This window comes from Pipistrellus kuhlii, unplaced genomic scaffold (assembly GCF_014108245.1).
Source record: "Pipistrellus kuhlii isolate mPipKuh1 unplaced genomic scaffold, mPipKuh1.p scaffold_m20_p_11, whole genome shotgun sequence".
Classification (NCBI taxonomy): domain Eukaryota; kingdom Metazoa; phylum Chordata; class Mammalia; order Chiroptera; family Vespertilionidae; genus Pipistrellus; species Pipistrellus kuhlii.
In genome coordinates, this window is record NW_023425416.1 from 45,834,448 (window position 1) to 45,856,956 (window position 22,509).

General features: G+C 48.2%; 1 protein-coding gene across 1 annotated transcript in view; it reads left to right on the plus strand.

Annotated features, from left to right (window-relative positions):
• Window positions 1-22,509, plus strand: part of LOC118715513 (myosin VIIA and Rab interacting protein) — a 137,875-nt gene that overhangs the window by 101,177 nt on the left and 14,189 nt on the right. Inside the window, exons 8-11 of the mRNA XM_036431940.2 lie at window positions 1,272-1,415; window positions 9,631-9,784; window positions 13,612-14,252; window positions 19,478-19,705. Of these exons, the coding sequence (XP_036287833.1) occupies window positions 1,272-1,415; window positions 9,631-9,784; window positions 13,612-14,252; window positions 19,478-19,705 (1,167 nt within the window). The remainder of the gene's footprint in view (window positions 1-1,271; window positions 1,416-9,630; window positions 9,785-13,611; window positions 14,253-19,477; window positions 19,706-22,509) is intronic.

A 22,509-nucleotide genomic window follows, 5' to 3' on the forward strand; every position in this document is an offset into this window, starting at 1 on the left:
ATATATTTTTAAAAAAGAAAAATACAGTTAATCCTTGAACCACATGAGTTAGAACTGCATGGATTCACATATATGTGGATTTTTTAAAAATCTGCATTTAAGTAGACCCATGGAGTTCATACCTGTGTTATTCAGGGGTCACCTGTATATTCTCCCTGTCCTGGGAGAAACACAGAGTCACACAGAGTCACACGATGAAGGAAGCATTGGACAAGTTCAGTCTTCCCTTTGGTCAGAGTAATTTATGTCTCTTCCCCATGACACTCTTCCCACCTAAACACCCCCAAATGCCTCATTCAATAACAGATCAAAGTTATTGTACATGTGATTCAGAGTCAGGTCCTTTTAAGATGGAGACCTATGAGCTGAGCAAACAAGTCATCTGTCCCCACACACCAACATGCAATGCTGGAATAGGACAGCCAACCACCCCACCCACCTGCAGAGATGAGAGGTGACTGGCCTACAGAAGTTCTGAAATCCTGCTCGGTGCCCGTGCCAGGTCCCCACTCTGCAGGCAAGCGGTGCGCCTTGATGAGGCCCAGGTCTGTCCCTGGGGATGCACTGTAGTTCGTTCCTCTCCTTGGCTCTCAGCCTTCCTCTTCATCATCTTGTCTGGTCCAAAAGGGCTTTGGGGAATACGCTCATCTTGGCAGCTCAGCAGTTTTCTCAGCTACTTCCTGCCTGTAGGAGGTTGGGAGCCCAGACACCATTGTGTAAATGGACTCATTCAATCCCCATGGCTGTGCCCAACCCAGCGAGCGGTGCAAAGCCAGCTGAAGCCAGCCCTGATGACCGGCTATCTGTCCCCTGCATAGGCCTTCCCGGTGCTTCCTAAAATCAAGATTTAGAGCCAGAGACTCTGCTTTGAGACCCAGCTCCACTACTTAGGAGCTGTGCATCCTTAACTGATAAGTTAACCTCTCTGGGCCTGTTTCCTCATCTGTAAACCAGGTGGAGTTACCATCTGTAGCTCTTAGCAGTGTTTTGAGGGTTAAAGGAGGTAAAGCATCTATGGTGCCCGGCCCAGAGCCTGGCACGTGATGGCCATCATAAAATGATTCTTTGTAAACTGTCAAGTGCCGTGGACTGTTCAAGGCTACCGTTGTACTGTTTTGTCATAAGGCAGATATGATGGCGGCTGGCGTTCTGTGGAAACCAAGCTCTTGCGTGGCTGAAAGAAAAATCCCAAAGGTGGTCCCGGTTGCTCCACACAGCCTCCGAGGACTCTCCAGTAACTCTCCCCCTCTGTCACCCCACCCCCTCCCCAGATCATCAGGAAACAGAAGAGCAAAAGTGAGCAGCAAATGGACCAAGAGCCAGAGTGGTCACAGCCGCAGAGCTGCAGTGTGAAGGCGGCTGACGAAGGGACCGCGGCCGCCCCGGGAGGCCACCCTGCCTCCAGCATCCCCTGGGTGAGTGCCCGGGCCGTAAGGCCGGTGTCCTGCCCGCTCTCCCCGAGAACCGGGCAGCACACTTAACCATCTGTAATAACGCCTGTGCCCACCGGATGGCATAAAGGAAAAGGGTGGTGGGCAGGGGGAGAAACTGAGGAAGTGTGTGTGAGAGTCGGGGTAGGAGGGCTGAGGGAGGAGAAAGAAGGAATAGATGCAAAGGGATGGTTGAAGAATCCAGAGGTGGGTTTTTCCACGGAGGCCAATTTAGGGAACATTGAGAAGTCAGTAGGCACTTATTCATTCATTCCAGAAAGCGTTATTTACTAAGTCCCTTGAGGGGGAGAAAAAAAATCCATATCAGGAAGATCACTTGCTTTTCCAAAACAAAAAAGGGACAGCAAGAGAATGGCCACCGCCATCTGAGTCACCAAAATAGCCACATCAAGGCATAACCGGGAAGTCAAGGTGTGGCTCAGCCTTCCTGTCTGTCACCCTGAGACTAAGCCAAGGCCGCAGTCTCGAAGCACAGTGCCCTTCCTGTGACCGGCCTGGGCCTGCTCCGTCTGCAGCAGCGGCACCCGCCTGTGGAACCCAGGCTCTCTGGGTGCGGGGCCCCAGCGGAGGGCACGCAGAGCGTGGGAGAAGCAGAGCCTGAGCCTGGGGAGACTCAGCAAGAGGACTGGCTAGTTGGGCGTGGGTTCCACAGCTCCAGGTGCCAGCAGGCAGAGCATGGGGCTAGCCCAGTGGTCAGCAAACTCATTAGTCCACAGAGACAAATACCAACCGTACAACGATTGACATTTCTTTGGAGAGCCACATTTTTTAAACATAAACTTCTTCAAAATAGACTCGCCCAGGCCGTGATATTTTGTGGAAGAGCCACACTCAAAGGGCCAAAGAGCCTCATGTGGTTCGTGAGCTGCAGTTTGCCGACCACAGGGCTAGGCCAACACACAGGTACAGCTTAAAACTGGAATGTCAAATGAGTGGGGAGCAGGGCTGCAGGTGGGGGGCAATGCGTAGTGCTTACCCAACTCCTCCTGGAGGTTAGGGGCAAGCGCCCCTTTCTGAACAGAGGGAAAGAAGGGTGCGCAGAGCAGCCACAGGGCAGACACGCCGTCCCAGAAGGGATGGGCAGCAGCCTTGCCTGCATACACCTGCCTGGGGTTCGACACCCGCCAGGCGCGTGGGGATGACAAGGAGCCTGCTATGGCTTTATCCGAGCTTTAACTTCCCTGGCTGATTGGTAGGCCCTTCCCTCGTCGTCACCATGCTGTCAGCGTGTGTGTGTGTGTGTGTGTGTGTGTGTGTGTGTGTGTGTGTCCCGCCGCCTTCCCTAAGGGAGCCTTTTAGCGCTAAGTTCCCGCCTGAGTTCCAAACCAGCAGCTCTCGGGCCTTTCTCTTCTGGTCGGAGATCTGTCTTGCCAGACGCCTGCCTCCCCGCGGCGCGGCCTTCACTCTGGCTTCGACGCCAAGGTAGACAGCGCTGACTCATTCCTCACTCTTTTCCTGGGCAAAGAGCAGAATATGGTCTCTTTCCCAATGTTGGTATAGAATAGGGCCCAGGGAAGTCCCTCTTTGACTCCCAAGCATCTTTTGAATCTCTTTGCAAGTTATATGCACTCCCCAGGATCAGCCCACTTTTGGGGGAGGGGGAGCATCACAGAGGAATCAGGAGATAGAACCTCGAGTTTATAGTTTGAAATAAAAGCCCATAAAGGACATTGGTGCACCCCCTTGGGTAAGCACTTCTTCCGGTTAACACTTTAACCCCGGGTTATGTGGCCTGGCAGGGGAGTGGGCACCATACCTCAGGGACAAGATCACTACAACCTTCATCCTGAGCTTGGATGTTTCATCAAGGCGTCTCCTCCTGTCCCCTCCTGCGAGTTCTCCCCAGGCCCTGACTGGTACCATGGATACAACATGTGTTCACCTACAGTGCTCAGTCAGGAGACGTGAACGCTTGCCTTTTCTGCAGCCACACTGTGCTCATGGGAACCGCCCCACACAGAGCAGCCTGACTCCGGGAATAAAGAGAAATCCAGCATCCAGCTCAGCCCCGGGCACAGTTGCCCCCCCCTGAGCAGCGTGATTGCCAGTGGTCACAGGCCCAACTTCCCTTGGCCAGGACCCCTCTTCCTTCCCCTCTAGCCGGCACCACAGCAGGGCCAGCCTGGGGCCCTCGAGGTGGGGGCACATCCAGTGGACAAGGGTCAGCTTCCTCATGGGTTCCACGCAGAGCATCTGGGCACACTGCCCACCCACATGGGCGAGGCCAATGCTTCCCTCCCCTCCCTGCCGTACCCCTGCCCCGCCTGGCCCACTCCAGGCCCTAGACCCCTGTGATGAGGGAGCCTGTGCTGGGACCACATTCGGGAATTGGGGCCTGAGAGGGACTGTCAAGGCCACCCCATTGCCTGACTGTGGGCACCCCATTCACCTGGAATACAATATGAGGAGCAACCCCAGCATCATGGCCACAAACGCTGACGAGGCCTGAGTGGGAGGGGACAGGAACCATTGCTGTGAGGAGCAGGCACTCTGTTTGCCCATCACAAGATGGGGATGCAGGCATCATTAGACCCATTTTACAGGTGAGGAGACGGAGGCTAAAGCTTTCACATAACTTCCTTAAGGTCACCCATGTGCTAGTGGGTGGGGCCAGGCCTTGAATACCTTTTTCCTGCTCCAATGCGCTCGATCTAGCGTCTTCCTCTGTACGCTCGCTCGGGGAGTAACTATGCAGAGTTTGGAGCGCTGCAGGCTCCCTGGGCCTAACTGCAAATCCCAAATTTAATTCATTTCCATTCAGCCAGGGTTTCTCATCTGTTCTCTTGAAAGTTCAGTGTGATTGTTCTCTTTTTAATTTCCTTCGTTATTGTGTGGTTCTCTGCCTGCAGGGGGTCAGCGCCAGCCACCTTTCAAAGCCTATGATGCAATATCCTAAAAGGGCCAGCCCAGGGTTATCATTCATTCAGTGCCTGTTCGTTTGGGCGCCTGTATATAAAAATGTGTCTCCGTAATAATACGATGATCCTCTTGATATCATGATGGTGGCAGCAGGGGCCAGGCCCTCGGGATGTGCCAGTGACTAAGCCCGGCCCTGACTCTCTCTCTGTCTCTCTTCTTTTCTACAATATTTCCCTCCCCTGTTTCACTGTATCACTGCTATTTTCTGCCTCCCAGTTGCTCTCTCCTTTGACAGGCTGTCCTACAGACCTGAAGTCATTTTTATTATTGTTATAATTATTGGATTGAATTCAATGGCTACGACTGACCCTCCAAACACAAAGCAAAGCTGTCTCAATTGTTGAGTCATCTGACCGCTATTACCGGTCCCTTAGCTCCCAAACCCTCGATGCTAAAAACGTTCTGTCCCTGTTTTATGCTGTGAGCTCCTTGTCCGCGAAGACTGTTCTGATAGGGATTGGTGACGCGGGGAGCCTGCTCTGCTGGCCATGATGACAATTAGAGCAATCATAGTGCCGTTCCGAGAGGTGCAGGTAGAATGCACTGCTGCTGCCCACTCAGGACACAGTGACTGTTAAGGAAGGGGCCGTTGGCCCTTGAACAACAGGCCCACTTCTATGTGGATTTTTCCCCAACAAATACTGTAACTGTATTTTCTCTTTCTTATGATTTTCTTTTCTCTAGCTTACTTTATTATTAAAACACACACACACACTCACACACTCACACACACACACACACACACAATATACAGCCCAGCCAGTGTGGCTCAGTGGTTGAGCATCAGCCCATGAACCAGGAGGTCCCGTTAAGATCCCTGGTCAGGGCACATGCCTGGGTTGTGGGCTTGGTCCCCAGTGGAGGCATGCAGGAGGCAACTGATCAATGATCCTCTATCATTATTGATGTTTCTATCTTTCTCCCTCTCCCTTCCTCTTTCTGGAATCACTTTTCTAAGTTGTTTAAAAAATAGAAAACAACCGAAACTGGTTTGGCTCAGTGAATAGAGCATCGGCCTGCGGACTGAAAGGTCCCAGGTTCGATTCAGGTCAAGGGCATGTACCTTGGTTGCAGGCACATCCCCAGTAGAGGGTGTGCAAGAGGCAGCTGATTGGTGATTCTATCTCATCGATTTTTCTAACTCTCTATCCTTCTCTCTTCCTCTCTGTAAAAAATCAATAAAATATATATATATTTTAAAAATAGAAAACAGTATATAATCTCTTTATTTAAAGCCTAATATGCTAAGTGTCCGTCTGGGTAATGACGTTACATAGCAGTGCCTAGCTTCCTCTCCCTAGCGGCTAGCCTCCAGAGGTTCTTCAGCCTAGAAACACAACTTGCTTTATAGCCAGGTGGAAACATTGTACACTATAGTCAAATGTCTGTGAAGTGTTTTCCCATGCTTCATCTCATTTGTCCTTACAGAGGTTCTGGAGTAGGTAGATAGGAGACTCAGTGGAATCCTATTTTATTTTCATTAGCCAGAAAACAGATTTAGACAGCTTAAAAGCTTGACCTGACTGAAAAGAAGTAAGCAGTGGTGGACCTTGAAAGTGACTTCAGGTTTTCTCACTGTGCAGAATATAGTCAAACACTGCTGCAGTTAAATATTTTACCCTTTGTTCTCCCCGAGTGATCTGCAATAATAATCTGCTTCCTGATGATATTAACTGCTGTGTTACCTGAAAGAGAAGTTGAGGTGCTTCACTGTGCTGGAAAAAGTTTAACTAAATCAGAAAGCAGGTCTAACTAAGCAAGTTAATTCTATATCTATAAAGGCTAAGTTGACTTGTGCATTCACGATACAAATAAAGCTCTTGCTGAGCCAATTGCATGCATGTGTATCCATCTGTCATTGTCAATTGTAAATTTGGTTGACATTTCTATTATAGAGAAAGGGTGAATAACAATATTTAAATATTTCTTCTAATTTCCTTTCAATGTGCATGAATTCATGCATCAGGCCACTAGTATGGATATAATACAAAATATGTTAATCAACTGTTTGCAGTATCAGTAAGGCTTCTTGTCAACTATAGGCTATTAGTAAAGTTTTGAGAGGGGTCAAAAGTTATACATGGATTTTTTCCACTGCACGGGGGTCAGCATCCCTAAATCCCACATTGTTCAAGGGTCACTGTATCCCAGAGGTAACTGGTAATCACATTGAGTGTCTCACCCAGAACTGCAGGGCCAGAGAATTCCGTGGCAGGTCCTGCTGGGTGCACAGTAGCCAGGAGTGCTTTGCACCCAGGCTTCCCGCAAAGGCTCAGGCACAGCTCTCGGAGGGCTTGGAAGAGCATGGACTTGGAGCCAGGCAGACCTGAGCTCAAAGCCGGCCTCAGTTGACTCATGCACACCCAATCAGACTAAGCTAGAGGATGGATAAGGTGCCTGGCTCAGTGATAGGCCTTAAATAACTGCTCTTATTTTAGCTACTGTTTATTGAGTGTTTTCCATGCGCCCGGCCTGACACTGATCCATTTACATGAGGAAACTGAGGCTTAGCATGGTTGAGCTTTCCCCCAAGATTCTACATAGCAAGAGGAGGAGCTGGATTTGACCTAACACGCCACCCTTAGCCAGTGCCTGCAGAGTTAAGAGGCACAGCATGTTTGAAAGCTCAGATTCTCAAGTCCCTTGTTGCAAGGCCCTGCTGGCATGCCATACTGGCATTCCTGGATCACAGGCTCCACCAGCCTTCCCAGCCCTCCTTGTGTAGATGTGCAGACTCTAACCCAGGCCACCCTTCCAGACATCACCAGCCCTGCTTCTTCCATGAGCCTTCAGGTAGGTTAGAGGACAGGAAGAAACGTAGAGTGGGAAAGAACAGGCACAAGGGGCCCAGCCCAAGGTTATGAGCAAATAAATTACTCAAGTAATCCCATCACTTCCCAGGAGCCACCCAGCTTGAACTAACTGGTCGATAAAAGCATTATTGTGGCGCCATCTATTGCTCAATGTGTTTATTGCAACACATTTGTGGTAAAATCAGGTCTGGGTCTCTGAATGGGCTTTTCTGCTCTGGCTGGAGACCCGGCCAGCAGTGCCCTGTGACCTGTTACAGACACTCCTTTGGAGCCTTTTGCGAATATCAGGAAGTAGTTTTTTTCTAGTGGGGAAACAATGCTTGTCTGACATGGATTATAAAAGCTTGGCACCCCCAGCTTTCCCATGAAGAACGTATATCCCATCTCCCCTGTTGGGACCAACGGGGGACTTTCTATTTTTTGGCCATGGCTTTTGTATCTTGGGGGACATTATTGTTTCATCAAAATGATCCCAGCCACCTTCTACAGACACACATGTAGATGCATCAAATACTATTTGAGCCACTATAAAATGAAACATTAAATATTACTTTCCCTCCTTTTTTAAATATACATTTTTATTGATTTCAGAGAGAAAGGAAAAGAGAGAGAGAGAGACATCAATGATGAGAGAGAATCCTTGATTGACTGCCTCCTGCATGCCCCCTGCTGGGGATTGAGCCTGCAACCCGGGCATGTGGCCTTGACCAGAATCGAACCATGACCTTCCGGTTCATAGCTTGATGCTCAAGCACCGAGCCACGCTGGCCAGGCTACTTCGCCCTTTTTTGAACATATACTCTGCCCGACTTACTTAGTACAGTGAGGAGCTTAGAGATGGGGATGGAAAGTATCTCCTGTGAGCCCACAGAACACTGCACCTGGCAATAGGCTGTGAGCTCCTCCAGGCCAGGCCTGAGCCCCACACATTCACAAACATGGGACTGAGGACCACCCCCCTAAAAGACTCTCCCGGCCTTCAGGGAGCTCACGGTCTGTGGAAGAGTCGAGAAGTTGTGTGGTGTTGCATGGGCACGAGGTTTATCAGGGTGACCACTTCATACGTTATATAAATGCCTAATCACTATGTTGTGCACATGAGCCTAATATAATTGAATGCCAATGTGATTGGAAAAAAAAATATTTTTAAAAAAGTAGTTCAGTTAGTTGACCAAGGTATTACAGGAAAGGCCCAGGTCCAGCTGACCCCTGAGTCCAGCCCAAACCACCCAGGGCCCGCCCACAGCTCTCCTCCTGGGCCCACCCCAACCCAGGCCCTGCCCACAGCTCCCCTCCTGGGCCCACCCCAACCCAGGCCCCGCCCACAGCTATCCTCCTGGGCCCACCCTAACCCAGACTCTGCCCACAGCTCCCCTCCTGGTCCACCCTAGCCACCCATGGTCTGCCCACAGCTCCCCAGAAGCACTCTCCTTTGTCTCCTAGCACCTCCTTTTGCCTTCCTAGCCCCCGTGGTGGGAGAGGAAGCATTGGCTGTTGCATTGACCAGGTGTAGGGCTTGTGGTCTGACCATTCTTGGCTCCTTGCCTATTGCAGCACTTACTCTGTGGCTTACTGTCTGTCCTGCTGAAACTTAAGTTCGGAGTCTTCCAGGAAGAGACGCTTTCACTTCTATCACATGCCAGCAGGTGGAGACAGACTGCTCGGTTAGATGAGCATTAGAGAAGGTCCTTGGTTTCCTAGATGTTTCTGCCGCTTTGCCTCGTCCCTGGCCTCTCCCTCCTCGGTTTGTCAATATAAAAGGAGAAGCTAAATCACCAGTGAAAGAGAATGCCTTCGTTACATGACCAGGGAACCATGGGTCCCTGTTGGATGAAATTCCTTGTCTGTAACATTTGAGCTTTAAATTCTCTATAGATAATGTTTATAACATATTTAAACATACAGTTTCAACAAGTTTCCTGTCAGTCATTGGAAACCCCATTTCTCCCACTTCTCCTTGGATTGGCTTTTATTTTCCGTTCTTTAATTCGGGCGCCAACTCGGACTGTGCCGCCGTAGTTGTGGGCTTGTAGGCGGGTCATCCTTGACTCACTTGTCTGTCTGTTGCAGCACTGACTAACTGCTTACTGTCTAACTGCTGAGACTCGGGTTTGGAGTCTCCGAGGAAAAGGTGCTTTTACTTTTATTGCATGCAGTTGGCCCTGAGAAACACTGGCGGGGGGGATGGCTGGATCCGGAGCCCAGTGAGAACTGGCTCTGTCTGTTCCATTACTGCAGGCTGGCCGGCTTGCAGTGGTATAAACAGGAACCGTTTCTACCATGGTATGGCTGAAGGTACTGATTTAGCAGCTTTTAACCAGAACGTGAGAAAAGCCCACACCGTCACGTCTCCTCCATGCTGCGCAGTGTCAGCCCCAAAGCTCACAGCATTCCTCCTGGGGCCTGTGCCCCCTGAGGTCATCCTTTCTCCTCCTTCCTTCCCACAGCGGTCCCCGCCCGAGTTCTCCCCCACCAGAGGAGATGCCCTACAGACCTGTTCTCTGGAGGCTGCGTCGAGGCAGCCGGGGAGCCTGGGCCAGCAGCCCCGGGAGGAGCTGGCGTGGCCCAGCTGGAGGAGCGTGGACAGTCCGGACCAGGCAGGTGAGTGTTTGAAGCAGCATCTCGTTGGCCGGTGGGTGAGCAGTGCTGTTCGGAGGCTTCTGGCTGCCACATGACTGCTTAGCTCTACTCCTGCCATCTGAGCAGCCCTGTGCCCATTGTGGGCAGCCTGGGCAGTGTTCTGTGAGACCCGTGGAACAGTGCGAGGCTCCTGGACATGTGTGTGCAACTCTGTCCGCTGCCTGTAGAATGGACGGAGACGAGAACTGGTCCCTGGCCCATGGACAGGGGGAGGATGTCTCATACAAGCCAGGAACGCTAATCCAACCCAGCAGACGTGTGAGCGTTCAAAGGGATGTGGGCCCCGGTGTCTGGTTATAAGCGTGTCCTTTCTGAAGCATGGCGTATTTGTTAGGGTGACACTTGCTATGCCAAGGGAACCACACCTTTAGGTGGTTTGATGCCATAGTTTTAGTTCTCATTGGGCAGCCGTGCAGTGCAGTGTTCTGGCTGCAGGAGACTCAGAGACTCCTTGACCTTATGCTCTGCCGTCCCCTAGGGCCAGCAGGTGAAGGAAGAGAGAATGGAGAAGTCAGTGCACCCGCTGTCTAACCACCTCAGCAGGAAAATGACACATGCATTACCTTCACTCCCATCCCATGAGCAAGGACGAGTCACATGGCTCCACCTTGATGCAGGGGATCCTGGGAAATGTAGTCCTGGCTGGGAAAATGCATGGCTCTGTCATGGAAGTGGGGGTGGATGACACATGATATTTCCCCCCCTGCCATGCAGGAGGAGGGCACTGCTGTTCCCTCTTCCTGCTCTTTCTCCTGGAATGCCCCATCTCTGTACAGGGCAATTGAACTTCCCTCTGCAACATCCATCACTTACACAGTCCTTTATTAAGATGCCAAGTCATGTGACCCCTCCCAACCTTAGGGACCCAAATCAGCTGAGTCCCTTTCCCAGAGTCACACACACATCAGAAGGCCACCAGCTGCTTGGATCACCCAGGGAGCATCTGAGGGCCGGGAAGCCCCATGCCCAGGCCAGGAAGGTCTCTTGGGCCCCAGAACTGTGGGACGAAGATGCTCACCCCACCCCACACAGGTCAGTTCCTTCCTCACCTAAATGTGCATACCTGGGATGGAAGCTAGGAATGTTTGTCCCCACAAGAGGGAGCCATAGAGAATACTTCCACCCCATATTATCCCCCCAATTCTCAACCTCTTTCCTCAACAGAAACAATAAATTAGCAGCAAAATACCCACCATGCTTTCAAGGATTGTGCAGTCCTTTGTACTCTGTCAGGGCAAAGACTTCAGTAACAGCTGTATAAGCCAATCCCCTTGTTATCACAGTGCAAAGAATGAGAAACATGAAATATTTTTTAACAGTTATTCTGAAGACCTTCCCAAAGAAATCTTTTCCATGTTAACCTTTTAGGACCTGTCAGTAGAAATTGCAGAGACTCTGTGAGCACATGAAGTGTTCCTCAATCGTTCATATTTTTTTCTTTCTCTCTCACCTGGATGGAATATTCTCACAGAGAAGGGACTCTTAGGTTCCACAGGAACATCATATAATAGATCTTCATTAAAGAGTAATAAATAAGGAGCTTTTAAGAATCGCTTTACTAAGTACAACCAATGGACACAAAACTCTAGGGAGGGTGGGTATGTATGAGAGGGGGAGGCAATGGTAAAATATGTACACAGATAATAATTTAATTAAAAAATTAAATTAAAAAAAAATTTTTTTAAAAAAAGAATCGCTTTACAAGGTACAGAGGCCATCTGTGGGCCCTATTGTATTGATTCCTCACGTGGCATTACTGAGCACTGCCATTACTCCGTGTGGACAGGGAGGGTGAGTGGCTTGTCCAGACCCCACAGCTGGGAGCTCTCTGGCCCTCACATACAAACGCCGTGGCTCTGATCGCAGCCTTTTCAAATTGGCAGTGAGAGTCTCCCCACCTAAAATCAAACAATCAGCAGTGACAAGAACAGCATTTCAGGATTCACACGTATACACTTATACATTTATTATAAACCTTCTAAAAGACACTCCAGCCCTAGCTGGTTTGGCTCAGTGAATAGAGCACTGGCCTGCAGACAGAAGGGTCCCAGGTTCAATTCCGTTCAAGGGCACATGCCCAGTAGGGGGCACGCAGAAGGCATCTATCTGGTCAGGGACTCTCTCTCATCGTTGATCTTTCTGTCTTTCTCTCTTCCTCCCTCTCTGAAAGCAATAAAAAATATATTTAAAAAAATAAATAAAATAAAAGACATGCCACTTCACAAAACAGTTCCCCGCTGAATTATAAGCATTCTAAACACATTTGCAGAGGGCTTTGCTTTTCAAAACATGATTGTGTACATAATATTCGGTAAAACAAGGCACCTACTTATAATTCATCTGTACATCTATGTATGCATAAAACTTACTTCAACAACATCACACACACACACACACACACACACACACACACACACATACACACATTTCACACTCGGCCCAAACATCCATGCATCCCTCAAGATGAAGATGGAAAACGAAAAATAAATAAATAAGTAAAGCGCTTGTGTAGAAAACCACTGGTTTTCCTGAGGAATGCTGGGCCCTTGGCGTGCTGAAATGTCCAGGCCAACCTCAGAGGTCCTGGCCGCTGTCTGATGTGTAGAGCAGGAAGCACATCACCCTGAGGGTATGGCTCAGCCTTAGCTGAGCAGCGATGCAGAACAGAGGCGGCCTGGAGGTGGAGGTCATCGTAGAAGGTTCATGACCACTGGGCTGTTGTCAGCAGCTCTGTTTATGCGTCAGGGGCAGGGTTGGCCCTGGAGCCTGTCAGTCCACAGCTGGGGTCAGTGCCGGGGGTACTGGGGGCTGAGTGAACCACAGCAACTCTGCCTCAGTCCTGACAGCGCTCACAGCAGCTCCTGGATCCCCCCAAACACACACGCTCACTCAGAGACCTTGACCGAGCATCTCCCGTACACACAGCTGGGACGTGAAGATCCGGGACGGTCCTTGCCCCCAGTTGCTCGCTGACTACTGTCAGCACAACCAGGAAAGGGTGAGAATTTAGACAGAGGAGGGAGTGGTGAGGAGCAGGGTCCCAGAGGATGTCCCTGGTGGACAAAGAGAACGTGGTCTTGGAGCCCAGGTGCAGCATTGAGCAGTTCCCATGAGGCAGCCTGACAACCAAGGTTCTCATAGGGTTGAGTGTTCACAGAGACGTCTGTGCTCTTTTTGAGAAAGAAGTTGGCCAACTTGTGGCTTCCCCAGTGGAACATGGCATCCTGGGATTGCCAAAGGCAGGGGAGAGGAGCCGGCACTGGGCTGCCTCCCACGCCATCTGTCAAGGCTGTTGTGAGTGAGGTCTGTACAACTGCTGAGGGCCAGGTGAGCTAACCTGTGAGGGCGATAGGCAGGTGATGGAGTCATCTCCCATCCAATGAGGAAAAGGAGGATCTAAGAGACAAAACCATGGCCAAAGTCAAAGAGCCAGGCCCTGAGGCTGCCAGCAGCAGCCTTCCCCTCTCCCCATCTCTGCCCAGGCCAGCGAGGGCAGGAGTGGGGCGACTCTCGGAGACGGAGGGGACCATCTCCCCAAGTGGACATGGAATAGGAGTCAGATCTCTGAGTTTCTCTTTATCTGTGCGGCGCTGGGGCCCTGGGAGCCTCCGGGGACTTCGTGTGGACCTTTAAATGTGTCCCCATTTAGGTGTGCCCCTAGGGACTTCCTAGAGCGGCTGCTCCCCAAGACCCCAGGAGCCAGTCATGGCGCAGTGGCAGGTGGCAACCTCACCTGCTCTAAGCTGATAACAGCCTCCCTGGTCTCTCTCTCTCCCTCCCGCCTTCAGACCGGGCTCCCGTTTTGCAGAGCCCCGACGGGAACTGGGTGGCCCTGAAGGACGGCACTCTGCCCCCCACCCGCCTGCTGGCCAAACCTAAGGGTGGCGCCTTCCACGCCCTGGAGGCTGCCTCCAGCGTGGCCTCCGCCTACGATGAGATGGGCTCCGACAGCGAGGAGGACTTCGACTGGAGTGAGGCCTTGAGCACGCTGTGCCCACGGCCCCAGGATCTGCCCAGGAACCCCCGGCCTCCACCCACACAGGCCCAAGGCTTGGACCAAGCCCCCTCCGCCACCTCTGCTCCCTCCAGGCCCTCCCCCCACCTCGAGGCCACGTGCTCCGACTCAGAGACGTCCTCCACGGGCTCCTCCCGGGACACCGGGCACCGTCGGGCCAGGCTGTCCTGGCTGCAGAGGAAGGCTCCTAGGACCCCCGCGGCTGAAAAGATGCACCTTCAGGGGGAGCTGGATGTGAACTTCAACCCCCAGACAGCCAGCAGGGAGACCTCGGACAGCAGCGAGCCTGAGGAGGCCCCGCATGCACCAGACCGGCGGGCTCGGAGATGGAGAAGGGCCCGCGTGGGCTCAGAGGAGCCAAGCAAGGAGCCATCTTCCCCCAATGCCCCTTCCCAGGAGCTGAGCACCCACCAGGTAATAAACTAGGTGCGTGCAAGCGCTCGCACACTTTCTGGGAGAATGTGCCCTCCCTCAAGCACGGGTGGCATAGAAAGTCCGGGTTAGGAATTCAGACCCAGATTCTCATCATGGTGTTTGCTGCTGAGTAGCTGAGCGACATAGACAGGTCACGTCAACTCTCTGGCATTCCACGGCCCCCTCGGAGCTGAGAGCTTAGAGTTCAAGGTGGGTTTGCAAGGTGTGGCCCCAGACCAGCAGCATCGGGGAACTCGTTGGAAATGCAGGCTCACAGGCCCATTCCCAGTCCTGCTGGATCCAGCCATCTTTGTGGCCATGAACTCCCCTGATAATCCTGTGCATGCAAGTGTGAGGGCCACCGGCGTAGGCGGAAGGGCCTGGGGTCTAGAGTCAGCCTTCCTGGTTCAAGTCCAGCTGTATGACTTGGACAAAGCATCCCTCTAGCCCTCAGCTTCCCCGTCTGTAAATGGAGCTAATATTAGAACCCACTTCAAAGAAGGGTTGAGGGGGGTGAATGTCATAGAGTTTGGCGTCAGTCCCACCTGACCTGTGAACATAGTGCCTAGAAAAAGGCCCTTATTTGGTGTAAGCTCTCATTTTCTATGTAAAGCAAGACCACTAAAAGTTGATCTGGGGGTTGTTGTGCCGATAGAGTAAATATAAAGTTCTGTGCAGCTGGGAATCATTATTATCTAGCTCAAGGGCAGACTGCTTTCCCAAAACTGTAATATCCCTCAGGGATATTCTTGAGGGTCGTCTGCACACGTGCAGGTATGAAATGCCACATGAGCACCATAAGCAGGTGCCTAGAGCTTTCTATTTATTCTGAAGTGGCTTGGAAGTTCTTTTGGTATTCATCTCTGCAAGGCGTCACTAGAGAGAAGGCAGGTGCCTGGGGAAAGGTGCTGGGACCAGTGTTGTGTCCACCTCCCCTGGCAGTGTCCTCTCCTCTCCACTAGGTGGCGATGGCGTTGCACTTCCGGGCACTTCAAAACTCTTGTCTCAGGATCCTCCCTTCTCTTTAGTTTACTACTAGTTCTCATGTATAAAAAGTATGCAGTTAAATAAATACATATATGCATACTTTTAAAATATAAATTCCAAAACACAGATATCGTCACCCTTTAACACAATCTTCCCCCAAAATGACTACCATTGTATTTGTGCATTTATACGCATATAGTTCATCTAGAAATATAGTTCTGTAAATGCATCTGTGTGTTTTAGCAAAACTAGCATCTTTCTATCCGTATTCTTCTTCCTCTTTTTCGTAACAGTAAGTTATAGGGATGTCAGCACACACAGAACTGTTGCTCGTCGTACCTGCAAAAGATCGCATCACATGGTCCCCGGGAGTGTGGGAATGGGAGCAATCCATCGGGGTGCAAGCAGTGAGGGTGCACTGCCTGTAGGGAGTTCGTACACACAAATAAACCTAACAAAAGTCAGTCTCTTTCGTATAGCTCTGAGCATGCCTGGAGAAGGCTAAGCAATGCTAGTGATGGAAGACTTCCCCACGGGGGCAGGCTGCTCCCAGCGTCCACCCAACCCCCTGGGCTCTCCACTCTCCATGGTGGGGAGGGACCAGCCATCCATTTCCCAGGAAGGTGGATATGCAAGACTTTTCAGAGGTTGGTGTTATAAACAACGCTGCGGAGAATATCACTGTGCAAGGCTCTTCATACAAGTACAGGAAGTACAATTGCTGACTTAAGATATATGGAGCTTTCATTTTAATGAGTACTTGCCAAATCAAGTTCCCAAAACCTCATAGCAATTCACGCGGCCAAGCACTGTTTGAGTATGTTTGTCCACATACTGTCAGTCTGTGAAACTGTCACCAATTTATGTGGGGGGGGAGGAATGCATTTCTTTTCAGTTAACATTTTCATAGTTACGACTGAGGTTGAGCATTTTTTGCAATATTTAAAGCTATTTGCATTTTTTTTCTTCTGTGAAAGACACACTTATCTCCTTCTATTATTTTATTGGACCACTTGCCCTTTTCTTACTGATTTTTCTGGATGAGTATTATTTGGTGATTATATTGTACATTTTAATTTTTTGACGGTTACACATTGAAAATATTCTCCCCTTGCTTATCACTTTTGCCTTAACTTCATTTTGCATGCAAAAGTTTTTGTTGCTAATAATTTGCCTATCATTTTTCTTAATAATAATTTATCAATTATTAGAGGCCCAGTGTATGAAATTTGTGCAAGGGGTTGGGCCCTCGCCGCCGTGGTGACTGCCTCGGCCCTCAAAAACCTGGTTTCGTCCGGAAGGTCATTTGGCTGTCTACTCTAATTAGCATATTACACTTTTATTATTATAGATTTTTTTTTAATTTTGTACCTTGTTTAAGATTGATTTTTAGAAGACATTTTATTTATTTTTTAATCCTCACCCAGGGATATGTTTTCATTGATTTGAGAAAGGGAAAGAGAAACATCCATGTGAGAAAGAACCATGAATTGGTTGTCTCCCATATGCACCCTGATTGGGGACCAAACCCACAATCTAGGTATGTGCCCTGGATGAGAATCCAATCTGCAACCTTTTTATTTTATTTATTTATTATTTTTTTAAATATATTTTATTGATTTTGTACAGAGAGGAAGGGAGAGAGAGAGCCAGAAACATCGATGAGAGAGAGTCATCGATCAGCTGCCTCTTGCACACCCCCTACTGGGGATATGCCTGCAACCAAGGTACATGCCCTTGACCGGAATTGAACCCGGGACCCTTCAGTCCCCAAGCCGACGCTCTATCCATTGAGCCAAACCAGTCCCGGCACCAATCTGCAACCTTTTTAAAAATTATTATTATTATTTTAAATAGCAGGTTGTCAAGGTCTCTTTCTTTATTTAAAATGTTTTTATTGATTTTCATAGAGAGAAAGGGAGAGGAAGAGAGAGATAGAAATATCAATGATGAAAGAATCTTCCATCAGCTCCCTCCTGCATGCCTAGCACAGTGGATCGAGCCTGCAACCCCAGGATTGTACCCCAAGCAGGAATCGAACTGTGATCTCCTGGTTCATAGGTCAACTCTCAACCATTGAGCCACACTGACCAGGCCAGCCCTTAACCTTTTGTTCTAACCAACTGAGCCACCAGGCCAGAACTGTCACAAAACAGGATGGTCCAGATTCTGGTTGCAAATGTGTGTGATGAAGCTCTTCCTGTCGAATGACTAAGTGAAAATATACTTTCTTGTCCTCATGAATACAGTGTTTGCTCATGGATTCTTGAGTTTCAGATAAGTCACCTAGGACCCCTCCACATGAAGACTCTTGGCCTAAGATTTTACTCATGCAGTCAATCTCACCATCATTGTTAGAGTCTGGAGAGCTGTGTTCCCCTGCCAATTCATCTTCTGAGTCACCTAATAATTGTGAAGCATTGTTCTCTGTCCATTTCTTCTCTTTGTCATTATGAAATTTTGAATTCTCAACTGTATGCAGTGAGCTAAAAACAGACTCAAAATGGTGATGATTTATTTTATTATTGAATCATTCTTCGAGGCAATTCTTTTCTTCCGTATTATTATCTCAGTCTCCTGGCATAATTGGGAATAACTGATGAGTAATCATGAAAAATATCTCTCAGGGTGGTAAAACAGCAAAATATTTCAAAAGATGGAAAAAATTAGATCATGAAGATCCCGTCATGAACCTTAGAGTTACAAAAGGGCCCAGTGAACTCATGTAGTAAATGCAAGGTAGAATGTTTTATTTTATTTAAAATACTAGAGGCCCGGTGCACAAAATTTGTACACGGGGGGGGGTGTGTCCCTCAGCCCACCCTGTACCCTCTCCAGTCTGGGACCCCTCAAGGGATGTCTGACTCCCCCTTTAGGCCTGGAGGAATTGGGCCTAAATGGGCAGTCAGATATCCATCTCATGATCCAGGACTGCTGGCTCCCAACCACTCGCCTACCTGCCTGCCTGATTGCCCCTAACTGCTTCTGCCTGCCAGCCTGATCACCCCCTAACCACTCCCCTGCCAGCCTGATCAACACCTAACTGCTCCCCTGCTGGCCTGGTCACCCCTAACTATCTTCCCTGTAGGCCTGGTTACCCCCAACTGCCCTCCTCTGCCAGCCTGGTCATCCCTAACTGCCCTCCCCTGCAGGCCTGGTTGCCCACATCTGCCATCCCCTATTGGTCGTCTTGTGGCTGCCGTCTTGTGTCCACAGTGGGGTGGACATCTTTGACCAATGGAGCGGCCATCTTGTGTGTTGAAGTGATGGTCAATTTGCATATTACCTCTTTATTATATAGGATAATTAAATTTGCTATTTATTCTTTGGAAGCCATTCACAAAATAATACAAGTCATGCGATATCAAGCCTTATAGATTGAACAACTCAACGAGGAAACTCAAACACTAAAATTGAGTCTAATAGACGCTGTTGATGTGCTGAGGGTTAGCTTAACATTCCATATACATATGTCCACATGAAGGCCAAGAATAAGTGAGAGGCACAGCCTCCATGTGCTCCTGAAGTTCCCCAGGCCTTGTCAGGGACTTGCTCATAGAGAAGCTAGGAGATGTTCATCAAGTGGAGAGTAGGCGCCAGTCAGTGTCATCACTAAGCTAGAACTGTAATTATCAAGGGAATTTCTTATAGATGTTCAAGGACCTTGTTTCATGTCAAAATCTTTGCCTAGAATCCTGCTCTTCCCTCTCTGCCTTTTAGCTGGGTAGCTGCTATACTTTGATTCTCAACTCGGACATTGATTCCACAAGGAAGGCTTTTGCCTAATCCCCATTGTCTCCCAGCAAGTGCCCCTTAGTGGCTGTCAGAGCATCCCTCCCTCCCCACCCACTTCTCTGCATGCGCCATCATGACGGTTAGTATGGAAGGTTTGACTGTGCCTCCTCCTCTAGGGTTGGGCCAGATTTGCTCAGCGTTGCCTTATCAGCACCAGCACAGTATTGCCCAGGCTGGGTGCTCAGCAAGTATTTTGTGCCTAAAAAATCCTGATGGATTCCAACGTGTTTCTGAGTGCAGATGCTCACCTGTCCAAACCCTTTAACAAAGTGTTTGAGACAGATTCATGTGTTTGAGAAAATAAAAGTGAAAAGTAAAAGCCCATCTGTCGAGAAAGCAGACCAGGTCAGAGAACTGTCACTTTCCTTCATGGATGCCATTGGGGACAAACCATGTGACTGTAAGAGAGGCGTCCTCAGCTCACGATTCCGGTTTTCATTCAGGTGTTGGGTGACTTATCAGAGACCGACCTCGGCAATGAAATCCAGCACCCCCAGACCACGGAGGAGAAAGTGAGAAACAAGTTGTTCGAGTTGGCGATGAAAATGAGCGAGAAGGAGACTTCTTCAGGGGAGGATCAGGAGTCTGAACCCAAGACGGAGTCCGAGAATCAGAAAGAAAGTCTGTCCTCTGAAGACAACAGCCAGAGCATCCAGGAAGAGCTGAAGAAGGTAAGGGCTTGGGGTCTGCAGCCGGGTCTGGGGAAAGGTTCTGTATTTGCACAGAGATGGGTGGGGTCCTCAAAGAGCTCCCTCTAAAATGGCCCTCCCCGTGCTCTTAGAGGAACCCAGGGGAGCCCTCCATGATGAGCTCTGAGCTCATCACGAGTTCAGTCAGGAACCCAGTGTTGTGTTTTACAGAAGGCTCCCAAGATCTCTCAACTCACGAACTATCCTTCATCGGCACAGCCCTTCGGGCTCAAGTCTATAGTTTCGTGCTGTGATCTCTCTCATGGGTGGGGAGCAGGGCTAACCCCACCTCACCCTGGGGAATTCTGTCTGTGGTTTGGGATCATCTACCCATCCCTCTTTCAGTCAGTGATGAAGCTCCACGCGTGGTCTTCGTGTTAAAGTGGCCTTCTGGATTCATCAAATGTTCTTAGTACTAGTTAATTCCATACTAGTTAAACTGTTCTTTAGCATTAAAAAATTGAAAGTATCCAAGTTCATTTTATTTATTTTAAATCTTGGTCTGAATCTGACCCAAAAGTCAGATATCACTAAAAATTACATACTAACTCACTGGTTAATAAAGATTCAAAAATCCTCAATTTGTTAGCAAATGTCCCCAACTACATAATAAAATAATAATTTACAGTGGCCATGTAGGATTTATTCTAGGAATATCAATAACATCAATTTTATGAAACATTAATATTTCCCATTATATTTACAAGAAAAAAGGGAAAAACATGATTATGTTGTTAAATTCCTTGAGTGCTGTTTGACATAAAGTAGAAAATTCTAAGCCATAGCTGATAAAGTTAATCAACCATTTCTGATAAAAAGGAAGATGGTAACTCAACAGCAATGGCTTTTAACCTTTTGAGGATTGCAGATCTCTTTAGGTATTTCTAAAAGCTACCATGTTTCCCCGAAAATAAGACATCCTCCGAAAATAAGACCTACTTATAGTTTCCTTCTGAGTGAAATATAAGGCATCCCCCCGAAAATTAGGCCCCCCTAGGCTAAACATGAGAGATTTGGTCCACTGATTCTGAAAGAAATGGAGTCACAAGAAATTCACCAGGAAATTCAGGAATTGGATTCTTATGATGATGTTCCAGAAGATGATGACATGATTGTCATTGAATAAATGAGTAAATTCTTGATACTGTAGGATTCACAGTTTGTCTGGTTTGTGTTGACAACTACTGTACTACTGTACCGTATACAGGTAATAAATTTCCTTTATTTTCATTTAACAATAAACGTGTACCATATTCTTCTTCATGGAAAAATAAGACATCCTCTGAAAATAAGACCTAGTGCATCTTTGGGAGCAAAAATTAATATAAGACACTGTCTTATTTTCGGGGAAACAGGGTAGTACTCCTCTCTACATAAGAGTGTAAAGAATGACAGTGACCCATATATACTCCCAGGAGGAATCTCGGCCCCTCGTGCATCAGATAAGAGGCCTGTATACCTTGATCATGGTTGTGGACCTTGGAGTGGCCTGAGAACCAACTCTAGCTCCTCTTGGCCATGGCCCTGTAATCCCTGGAGAACATGAAATTAAACAGAAAACCAATGGACAAGAGCGCCTTTGTGGGAGTCCAGGAGTCCATTGGAGAAGTTCCAGAATAGCAATGATGATGGAAAATCAGCAGTTCACAAAGACAAGAGAGGAAAAAAAGAACAAGAGAACATCAAAACATCCAGAAAACAATAAGATGGCTTTATAAAGTCCTTATCTATCAATAATCACTCTAAATGTAAATGGGTTAAATTCTCCAATCAAAAGTTATTGAGTAGCTGAATGGATATGTATATAAAAAAAAGAAGACCCAACTATATGCCTATAAGAGACTCATTTCAGCTTTAAGGACACACATAGGCTCAAAGTGAAGGGATGGAAAAAGTTATTTTATGCAAGTGAAAATCAAAAGAGAGCATGAGTGATAAAGGGGCCAATTCATCAATCATAACAATCATAAACATATATACCCAACATCAGAGCACCTAAATATACTAATCAAACTCTTAAGGATCTAAAGGGAGAAACAGACAACAATACAATAATAGTACAGGACTTGAATATTTTCAACAGATCATCCAGACAGGAAAGCACTAAGGAGATGTTGGACTTAAACTATACATCAAATGAACCCAACAGGCACAAACAGAACATTCCATGCAACAGCAGCAGAGCATATTTCCTTCTCCAGCACACACAAAACATTCTTTAAGAGAGAGCATATGTTAGAATACAAAACAGTTCTTACCGAATTTAAGAAGATAGATGTCGTACCAAATATCTTTTCCAAACATTATGTTATGAAAGGAGAAATTAATAACAGGAGGAAAATTAGAATAATCACAAATATATGGAAGTTAAACAGCACACTCCTGAACAGCCAGTGAGTCAAAGAAGAAATCATTGGTAACTTGGTTACTCAAAGCCATCAAAGTCTACATACCCTTTGATCCAGCAATCATACTTTCCTTCATTTATCCTAAAGGAGAGCAATTGGGTAAGTCGCCAAGGGTATCACAGTGCATTCATCAAGCATTGTTTTTGTATTGTAGGAAAAAATTAAAACACCCTAATTGTCCAGCCATAAGGGAATCTTGGGGAAAAGGAAGGGATAAGGTCCAGAAAACATCAGAATAGCAAAGACAGATTGGTCCAGATACTAGCAAGTGGGGAGATTTGATGTCAAGAAGTTGGAGAGGTTTTCTTTTATGTTGTGATTTTTTACCCCTCCTCCCTCTAGCTCTCTGACTAGAAGGTGAGTTTTTCTTCTGAAAGT